Source organism: Kryptolebias marmoratus, linkage group LG4 (assembly GCF_001649575.2).
Source record: "Kryptolebias marmoratus isolate JLee-2015 linkage group LG4, ASM164957v2, whole genome shotgun sequence".
NCBI lineage: Eukaryota > Metazoa > Chordata > Actinopteri > Cyprinodontiformes > Rivulidae > Kryptolebias > Kryptolebias marmoratus.
This window is the reverse complement of record NC_051433.1, coordinates 4,686,559-4,697,529: the sequence shown is the minus strand read 5'-3', so window position 1 is coordinate 4,697,529 and position 10,971 is coordinate 4,686,559. Positions and strand designations below refer to the sequence as shown.

General features: G+C 38.9%; 1 protein-coding gene across 1 annotated transcript; it reads right to left on the bottom strand.

The window, feature by feature from the left end:
- Positions 1-1,952: 1,952 nt before the first annotated feature.
- dhrs3b (dehydrogenase/reductase (SDR family) member 3b) lies at positions 1,953-10,349 on the bottom strand. The gene is made up of 6 exons (XM_017408537.3): positions 9,745-10,349; positions 5,517-5,660; positions 5,220-5,339; positions 4,544-4,782; positions 4,337-4,462; positions 1,953-4,219 (listed from the first exon to the last, which is right to left on the bottom strand). The coding sequence occupies exons 1-6, from the start codon at positions 9,937-9,939 to the stop codon at positions 4,135-4,137; spliced, it is 909 nt and encodes a 302-aa protein (XP_017264026.1). The 5' UTR covers positions 9,940-10,349; the 3' UTR covers positions 1,953-4,134.
- Between the last annotated feature and the right edge of the window lie 622 nt (positions 10,350-10,971).

Sequence of the window (10,971 nt, the reverse complement as noted above, 5' to 3'; positions counted from 1 at the left end):
CTAAAAGCATTGTTCAGGGAAAGCGGATAAGGTCTTGTAACAAATAATACCTCACTGAACTCTGCTACCTTCTTGTTGCCCCTTGCTACAGTCTCATTTAGCTATCCATTTAAGGCCATGTCCACAAAGCACACAGACTTTATAAGGTTTATTGCAGGTTTGTTGCTCACATATCTGATAGCTCTTATCTTGGTTGTTTTAGAGCAAAGCAATGAGGTTTTCCTCAAGAAATTTGCTGCATATCTGACACGTTTTGCATTATGACTGATTCTGCAAAAATGACAGTATGTTTTAAGAAAAACAATACATCATTATTTTATACATTTTAGAGACATTTATTAGATATAAAGAGATAGTTGGAAACAATTTATCATATGTGACAGAGCTGTATTAGGTTGCAAAGTTGTGGTGAACCATCTCCAGAAAAAAAACAGAGTCACTGAATTCGTGAGAGAATGCGATATGAATAATGACAGAATCTGGCACTGGCTGAGGTTTTACATGCGTTCAGCATCACTGCACAACAAGTCAAATGGACTCCAGATCCAGGCGTATATGATATATTTAATGGATCGTTGCAGCCTGACTCTCCAAACCTGCGTGTTGGGATTACACATGCTTGGACTGCATATAGGGAAAAACTTGTTGCTTTCCTGTAAGGAGGAGAGAAAATCTAGGACATTTACTGACAAATGTGGAGCAATGAATAACAGTGATTAATGGATATTTGTTTTAATAAAAACTGTTAAGTTCTTATTGTATGGTTGAATATACTGTATATATAAAATTCAATCGTCAAATATTAATTAAAAAAAGTCCAGTGACACCTGGAAAAGTAGTTACAGACGAAACAGCTACTGTATATGCTCAGATTTCTGCCCTTTTGATCAAACCTTAATTTCACTCTTTCCACCTGCACTTGGTCAGTAACCCCAGAGCTGAGAGCCTTCAGCAGGGAAAAGACTTTCCAAGCCCCCATTTGATTTATTTTGTTTTTGGCTAACCCTGCTCTGAACCTGTCCCTGGAGATTTCCAACCATTTTAGCCCTCCTTTTCCAGCATACGTGCACAACATGCCTCCTCGACCCAGTTCCATCCCCAACATGCTGCTTCTCTCTCTGCTTTCGCAATAGCCCACTGAGAGAATGAGAAACAGGCCCCCTGAAGGAGGCTCGGATTCACTCTCAGCAGTGCTTCCTCCTCCCCCGCCCCACTCCCTTCAAATCTAGTGTGGGTCACCTACTGATCACTATGTGAGGCCCTATCGAGAGCGCAAAGGAGGGCATTTATGGTTCGCTGGGATCCAAATGAATGTTTATGAGCCTTGTCTAGCAGCCAAAGGCCAGGCAAAGTCCCAGCTTTTACAACCATTCTGACTTAAGCTCAGATATGAAGTGTCTGTCCATGTGATCGAATCTGTGGTTTCAATTTCCTTTCATGTTTCTAACTAGGAGTCACAGCATTGCCTTTACACAATTAGTGTGAGCTCTTTGTTTATTTTACCAAGATGTATATTTTTCAACCTCAGTGTTAGTTGGTGTTAGAATTTCAGAATCTAATATTCTGCATGCCTTAGCTGCCCGTGCATATTCAGTTTTATTTTTAATGTTTTGACTTCATGATTAACCTTGTGAAGACCAAGCGTGTTTGATGAATTTGCACATATTAAAAAAACAAACTAACAAATAAATTAGTCAGTGTCAAGAATCAGAACATCTAGGAAGGAAAACATGAAAAAGGTTTACAGTCCTAACCCAGTAATTAGGTATGTTTTTATGAAAAATGACCAGATCAGCAGAACTCTACTCAGTGTATGGCCAGACCCAGTTTTTCATCTCATGACACTGATTGTCATTTCTTGCATTATAAAAAGAGTGGCCTGGCAGTTGTGGTAACAGTATATTACACAGTAGTGATGCACAGAAACTGAAACAAACCCTTTCACCAACAACTTTCCTTTTGTATGTTTATTCAGTACTTTTTTATTATCATTATTCATTTGCAAACACTGCACATACCTGAAAGAAATAGATAATGTAAGTTGAAAAAGGTGGTGCTTTTTATGCTGCTTTACTTTTTTTTTACAAACTGTACTTTTAGTCACAAACCTCAGTCAGCTTTATCTAATTAAATATTACCATGATGAAATTTATTACCTATTAACTGTGTTGTAAGGAAGGTTTATAAATAAATCTTATTGTAGTTTATTTTTGTTTGTTTAGGACCAAGTATGTTTGGGCAGTACTACAACTAGAATAAAGTTTCTTATTTTATCCGTACTGGTAGCAGATTTACCATGATTTCATGCACATTTATGTAATGATGATGCATTAAAAGTTGGGCTTCTTTTTTTCATCCTCAGTGATTCCATTGTCAGTCAAAACATTAGACACGTGGCATGTTGCAGGACTTACAAATATGATAGCAATAATATGAAAGTACAAAAAAAATAACATATTCTCTTGTGACTCCATCTTCATTTGCTGCTGTTCCAAATGCAAATTCAGCTTTAAGAAAAAAAAAAAAGATGAGTCCTTATTTCAGACTTTCCTGCCAAGAGTTAGATGAAGTAATCAATACTACTTTCAGAACCTCTGAAAGCAGATTAATTCCCACAAGACAAAGCCAGGTAAGCACTGTCCCCACCTCCACAATGTTACAGTGAGTTAATTAGCTGCTCGTCTTTCATTCAAACATGAGAGGGCTATTGGTATCCATTTATAACCTTAGGCATGGAAGTTAATCAGCGGAATTCCCAAAATGTCAAGAGTCTAACATGCTAGAAATAATTTGTTTGCTGGTTCAAGATTGTACTAACGTTAGACAGAATCGCTGACTATTTACTGTTTTGGTTGAATGCAGTGTTTGATTAGCCTGCATTGCACATTTTCAGTGAAAACAGACTTTTGTTAAAGCTCTGGTCCAAAGTTTGTTTAGACTAAGTATGTTAATCAAGCTGCCAAACTTAACTCACCTAACCTTTATGACATGAATCTTCTAGCTCTCATGTAAAAGAAGACAAAGATCTCCAGTATAAAAAAGTAATTGTGAATCTCTGACATTGACAAATCTCATCTATTATAATTTTCAACAGCCATCTTCCCCTGTTTCATACTAAAGCATTAGAACATGCTCAGATTCATATGCAATGAATAAAAAAAGGCCCCATATTGTTCAGTTTTCTATAATATATGCTCTGGGGTTTTGTTTGATCTAACACAAATGTGCAGCATTTGCAGACATCTTAACATTGTCTGAGTGTGAGCCAAGCGGGCAAAATCAAATATGAAGTGTTATTATTTTTCTTACAGACATAAAATAAATAAAAAAAGAAAATAAAAACTTTTTTTAGTTGAATAATGAAAGCCTTATGATGACTGCTGGGTGCAGTAAATTCAGCGGTCCCTCTGCCTGTCCACATTAATTGAATTTTGTGAAAAAAAAAAAACAATAGACATTTTGCCTGCATGCAAAGGCCCAGCCTGATCCGATTTGGGTTTGTTTTTCCATTGGGAATTACATTACCTTCTAAACCTGCACCATTTTCTGAAAACAAACAAGAGTATGCCCCGCATGCCTCCCAAGAGCACATTTTATCTTTTGACAGCATCTTTGACACAGTCTCATGCTTGAAATCAATCAAAGTTGTTTTCACACTGTGAGAGTCAAAACCCAGGCACACAGAAGTGTGCACTTACTAAGTGTTTTGCTATTATTATCATGCATAGTGAGAGTCATCATTCTAAAATTCAATTTTATTACACTGTTTTGATTAAGACACATTAAAAAGATAATAAAAATAAACTGTAAAAACAGTAAACAAGTGTGACAACAAACCCTCCCAGAATAGCTACTTGATCTATGCATGGCTTCTGTTCAAAGTGAGAATTTAATTCAGTCCTCTATATTATCACGCACATGTGCTTACATATGCACATGCACACAGGATCAGGGTGTATTACGCAGTTTATCACTTCATTCTACCTGCAGAAATAACACCCTTTTATGTCACTTAAGTGTTTGTCTTCTCAACATTCAAGGGACTCTTCCTCTTTCAGATGCTTCAAGGTCCATAGTCTCTTCCTTACACCTCAGAGCTGATGAAGTGTTCTTCATGTTGTGTGCAATCCAAATTCATGTCCTCCCTTTGAATGTATTCATGCAGGTATAACTCCCAGAAAACTTGTGGATTTCTTCAAGTGCAACTTGTGGCATGAAGCTGTACAGACCAGAAAGACCAGTGACAAAATGTTAGGCCAAATACAAAAGCTGAAGCAATGATGAAGAATTTTACATGGAAAGGATGGAGAATATTAAAACAGTACATATGTTTTACCTTTTTAAAAAGACAAGGGCATGCATTGTCCATGGCAGGTACAGAAAGGCCTTCTCAGTTCTGACTGCATCAACAGTCCTCTCAGCAACTACTTCAGGTTTGAGTGGAGGGAAGAGCTGTGGAAACCTACAAAAAATAAGTTGCATTTCTTAGGTGAAGTAGTTATTCTCATGTCATGGCTTTTCTCAGTTTTAAGTGTTTGCTAACCTGACTCTCATGCCTTGGAACATCTCTGTATTGGTGTGAAAAGGAAGTACGGTGGTGCAGCTGACACCGGGACAGTCCAGCAGCCCTAATGTTAGGCTCTCCATGAAGGCCAGTGATGAGGCCTTGGAGGTGCAGTAGTCTATGGCTCCTGGGATTGGAGACTGGGATAAGATGGAGTTAATGCATACTACATGGCCATGCTGCAACTCCAGCATCCGAGGCAGGAACGCTTTTGTTGTCTAAGATATGGACATGGAAAGAGAGAAAATAAAGACAAAATTGAAGGAGTGAAAACAGAAGATAAAATGTATTCACCAGAATAAAACAGAAAACAGGTGAAAGAAACAAGTCCACAGTGTCAACACAGATTATATTTCCATTTCCATTTAGCTGATAATTGCATTTTTGTCTGCATATGATGAAGTCTTTTGATCTGAATTCAAAATAATAATAATAATAATAATAAAAATACCATGAGATTCAAAACCCTCTGATGTTGTAGAGGCTGAGAGGCAATTTGGAAATACCCCACTTAACCTGCCATAATAGCAGTCATGATTGACAAGTCTGGGGCACCACACAATGTTATGATTAAAACAGAAACCTAGGAAAATCTGCTTGGAAGAATTTTCCTTTATTGGCAGGCAAAATAGGTTCTAACACGTGCAATGCTTACCCAAAACTGACCCAAGGTATTGATATGTTGGGATTTTAGAAGGGCATCGTCATCACTGTCCATCAGACTTTTCCCATGAACTACAGCTGCATTGTTCACCAAAACTGTAACATCTCCAACCTGGGATCAAAAAGAGCAACATCATTTAGACACTAAAGGATACTGACAAGAATCCAAAAGAAAAAGCATGTAAAACAAAACAAAGACATTTTTTTTCTAATTTTATTGTCAGCAGACTGCATTTTTTTTTCTTTTTTGTAAAACAGAGGAAGTTTAATAAAAATGAGGACATTGTACCTTTTCTCTCACCACCTTGGCTTGCTTGTAAACTTCCTCTCGATTGGCCACATCGCACACAAAGTAATGACACTCTGTTCCAGAGAGGGTGATTTCTTCAGCCGTCTCCTTGAGACATTTTTCTGTTCTGCCCCACAAGATTACCTAGTAAACAATAAGACTTTTTTAGTTAGACACACACACACAAAAAAAATCAGAAAAAGAATACTAACTGAAAATAAATCAAGGGGACTGTTGTTTATTAGTGAAACAAAAGGGGATGATTTTGTTACAGTCAGTCATCAACAAATCATGACATCTTTTATGCAACATTTTTGGCAAAAAGGCAAGTTGGAAGATCTTTTAGCAGCAATGCTCTTTTCATTAAGAGAACAGAGGGGCCATTTTCACTCCAACAAATAGTTTTTGAGCAAGATTAAAGGCTCCAGGGTTGCTGTGTGAATGAATTGTCTTTTCATCCATCCGAACACTAAATGAGTGCTGGTCATTTGAGCAGGGAACATGAGGTTGGGATGGAGGTAGGGGAGGAACAAGTGATTGGGCAATTAGATCTGTCAGTCTCTGGGGTCAGGGAAAGGTAATGAAATCAGGGGGTAAGCCCTCCTCATCTCTCAAACACAAATTCTCAAAGAGATTACATGGACTGTTGGGCAGATGAGCCCTGTCAATTCTGGTCAGGGAGTCCGAAAATAGTCCCTGTGTAAAGTGTTGAGGACGCCAGCGCAGGCTTTGGCTGGTGGCCCGTGACCAAGGCTAATATTTGAGCAAAAAGTCCTCTGGAAAGTGATATTGTGTATTTTAGTCAGAGACAGTGTGTGTTTGCATACACACACAAAAGACAGCATGTCTGTCTGTTAGTGAATGATTCAGCCTGCCATTCCTTTTGTTTCTCTAGTGTTTATGTGTAAACATCCATTTAGTCTGTCGGCAGGAAGGATTTACATTGACTTATTAGTCCGAGAGAACCATTTCCTAAATACAACATGAAAAGATAAGCAAACATAAAAAGTTAGATTTTAGTGTGTAGATGTCTGTATCTTATGAAGGATTTAAACTAGTTTTACTCCAAAAAAAAGTTTTCTAAACAATTCTAATTGTTTAAAATTCATGTGGGATTTGTCTACAACCAAACATAACATTTGAAAAATAAAATAAAAGTTTTTATCGCCATAATCTGACATCTTAACATTGCCCTTTTGTTTGATGGTTAAAGACAATGAAACTTAGAAATTCTAAACCTAAAGTTCTACAAATAGATTACAGGCTGCAGTGTCCTCTTTTTGTCTACGTCAGGTCCTGGCCAATCAGAGTTTGCCTTTTTCTGTGAACAACCCTAGTCTGAATTGCTTTTGATTAGGTTTTTTGTTTGCTTCATTCGCAAGGCCATTTGAGTAATCAGTGAAGGAAGACAGGTCTTGATAAATAACTCAAAGCTTTTAATAGGATTTGAGCCAGACAAATAAAGCTGACAGTTCTCATTAAAACTCAGCAGTTAAATGGTGTTCTCCTGTTAAAACCTTATTTAATTCATTAGGTTTATCACCCATCACAACACACAAGACCCTCAAAGCAAACATGGATTGGCCAAATTGCTATCTGGATAGAAAACAATTTCTAATTGACCTTGCTCATGCCGTGTTCTCGATTGGTGATAAACCAGTAATTGTTCCAACAAGGCATGCCTAACAAGACTTAATGTCAACACATGGAGCAAGTAAAAGCTCCCTAATCAACAAATGCATGTAATAGAACTAGAAAGAAATCCTTGTCAGAGATAGTGCTGGTGTCACTCAGTACAGACTGAGCTGTATGTCTCTGTGAGCTCAGTAGCTCCAGTTGAATTACAATGATACTTTATCTTCCAGGTTTCAATGTATGGGTGGGTATGAACCCTGCTTTTCACACCCATTGTATAAGCCAGCAGAGAGGCGGCACACAGAGGGGGCAGCAGGAGTTCAGGAGGCAGTCGCCTGCCGCTGCCTAATTACTGCGGAGACAGCAAGGTCAGTTGCAGGGCAATACCCAGCTGGGAGTGGTGTGCTTCCCGCCTGAAGCACAACACAAGCACACCCACACAAACCTGCTGTCTGTAACTTGCTTTGGTTCATCTTCCATACAGAGATTTGTTTATGTGACATTAAAAACCATCTGAAACACTTTTGCATTGTTGGCGTTTAGGGCATTAAAAATGATCTTTGCAGACATATATAATCCAAATCTATCAATTATTTAGTTTGATTGGCCTGATACTTTTCTCATATTGGTATTGTATGTCTTAGAAACATTTCTTTTTTATTGTTTCACCACTCTGCTGGTTTCCCTCAAAACAGTAAAAACCTGACTCTCCTCCTGAGCCTTCCATCCTTCATCATGATGAATTATTTTCTCACCAGCAGAGCTAGTCTTCCTCACTCCATGTAAGCGCTAAAGAAATGTGATTTCTTACTGCCAATTGCAAAAGGGCCTCAATCTGGGGTGAGTGCATGTTCACAGAGGTTAGTTGTATCCATAATTACCATCCTATTTCCTTTTAGCATCTCTTTATCCAGACAGCAATTGCCACACACATTACCACAGGTGTTGTTTTCAAAGCCTTCACACCTTGATAATAGCCAACAATGGGGGGCTGAAAAACATGTGACATCCTTTGTTGTGCAGCTGCAAAGTAATGCTTTTAAATCCACTGGTTTCTTCTTGCTCATTCCCCAAGGAAATGACAAAGAAAAAAAGGGGGTTGGGGGGCAGTTAATGTTTCATTGAACTTTCAGCAATGTTTTCAAGCTAGTAAAACTGTGTCCTAAGAGAGCAAGTGGCGCATGTGTCACACATGTATGGGCAACTAAGCCATCAGCTTTCAGCTAGTCTGCTCAAAGTAGATTTAAATTACCACTTTTTTATGTTTACTGGAGGTTCTTATGGTGGTCAAAAATGGAGCTGTTCTGTATAAACACATCACTGTTAAAAGGACACAGTTGAAGCAGTGTGCTCAGCAGAATATTTCATACCCAGGTGGAACCTCCTGGGGGTAACCAAAAGGGTTTAGGGAGTTTGGTTGAGATAAGAAGACGACAATCTACCAAACTAGTTTACAATTAAATGCTGAACATAACCAGTGCAACAATATCCAATGAATTATTGAAAGTTAGGTCACTGACATAAATATAATTAAATCACATTATTATAATGTGTAATAACCAATGTAATGTTAGATAACATTTAAAACATTGTTTGCATTATGTGGCCCTTATAGTCAGGTCTAGGTGAATTAAATAATGATGAATCATATTCTTGTTTCATTGAGATTGTATGACTAATTCTAATCTAATCTGGCATTCATTATAAAACAGCATAGTCTATTGGTGTGTTTTGTACACCCTAGTCCCATTCATTCAAAACAATCTTCCACTCAGGCAAACAGTCAGTACCTTCATCACAATCTTAATCTCTGGATATGTCACTCAATTCTGAATCACCCTGGATCGTGACAAGATTGTCAGCTCAGTGCTACACCTAATCATATCAATCAGCCATAAACGCTGTCCAGACCTGCCCTCTGGTTGTTCCAAGCTGTTGTGTAATACTTGGATCAAAATTGAGGGCAGTGTCTTCAGTCTCACTGGACCAGCTTGGCAACTTAGAGGTTATGATCCCTGCTTTCACTGAACAGTGAAACAATAATGCACTTGGGGCAGGGTAGACATGAGTGACCAGGCTTGGAGAGAAGAAGGATGTGAGTACAGCAAAACCACCAGTAGTAAAATAACACTAGAGTGTCTGTGTCCACTTTTATAGGTGTTAAATTATCACTGTCAAAGTGTCCTTTTTTAACACTTTACACTTGAAAAGTTAGTTTTGATGTAATAACGTAACTCTAAATCGTACTGATTTGTTTTTACACTGGTACATTCATCCATGCAGATTTGATAAGCTAACCAGCCATCTACTTCACAGATTTGCCAGACTGTTTTTTTTTCTTTTTTGTTACAAAATAACTGTCTGAAAGTGTTCTTTTGACACTCAGAGTGGACACATATAGAGCACTCTATAGTGTTATTTATCACTCATTTGTGCTGCCTGCTCCTTTTACTGATGCTGTTCTGACGCAAACTGAAGCCACATGCACCTAAACGAACAAAAAACATGCACTATTAAAATATACATAATTAGGCTGTGTATTGCTTTAAAAAGAAAGCACTGAAAGGATGAATGGGAGCAACAAGTTGCCTACCTTTCTGGCCCCCTGCTTGGCGAACTCCTTCCCCAGGTGACGGCCGATGCCTCGACCTCCGCCTGTGATCAGTACCACCTCCTTGGTCAAGTCCTTCTTTCTGCTTGGCAACAGCGCCAGCAAACTCGCCCTGACTACATGATAGAGCATTTGGATCGGGAAGAGAAACATGCGACACGCGCTCCTCAGCTCCATCTCGGGAAGTGCACGCGGACAGCAGACAGGCTTTGCTTTTATGCCGCACGTTGACGCGCTCCTTCAAAACAGGGAGCAGAAGACAGACACCGAGACTTCTGACTTTATCCGCTCTCTGAACAATATCATCTATAGCCTCGGAAAGTTTTTCATGAGCAATCCACTTCCGAAGGGGAACAAAAAACAAACAAACCCCGATTTAAAAATACAACTGCGTTACTTTTGAGAGTTGTGACATCTTCAAAGCGCATCAGACTCTCGAAATGTGTCAGTAATCAGTCATTTTGGTGGAGAAACGTGAAACACAAATTCATGCGTCGCTCTGGGTTTTGGTGTTGAGTTCCTGTCCTGTCCTGCCTTATATATTACCCCCTCTCTCCTCCACTGGTGAAAGAACCTGGGTAAACCTTGAGGGGAGGTTTGTAAAAGCATTAATCCTGATTGACATGTTAAGTGGAGATGAATATTTTGCTCCAGTGCCCGTCTGCCCTGACTGGTTGCTGGCTCGCCTCCTCCCCGCCCCCCTTCACGCGTGTTTCCAGTGGCGGTGCTTCCCAATCTGCGGTCCAGCTCCCCCCTCCAGCGGTAACCCCACAGCGTCCCAGGTGGGTGCTCAATCTTGTTTGGAAAAGTTTAACTTCATAATCCCATTGACCTGAACTTAACCTCATTACATACGGTGCAGAATACCAGTGGTGTTGCAATAGCAGGTTTCATGGCAGCTGTAAGTCAATGCAAAGTAAACACAGGAATATTAAGGTACAAACATGCCAGATGGAGCTGTATGCATTGGCTTTGAAAATGGCTTAAACATAAAGCCTTAACCCCCTAATTAATTAGGTAAAACAAATAAGCAAACGAAAGCTTAATCATCTAATCACTGAATTAACACATCTGATAAATCTGACATTGTCAAAGCAATAGATAGATAGATAGATAGATAGATAGATAGATAGATAGATAGATAGATAGATAGATAGATAGATAGATAGATAGATAGATAGATAGAAACTGAATAACTTGCTTATCTGT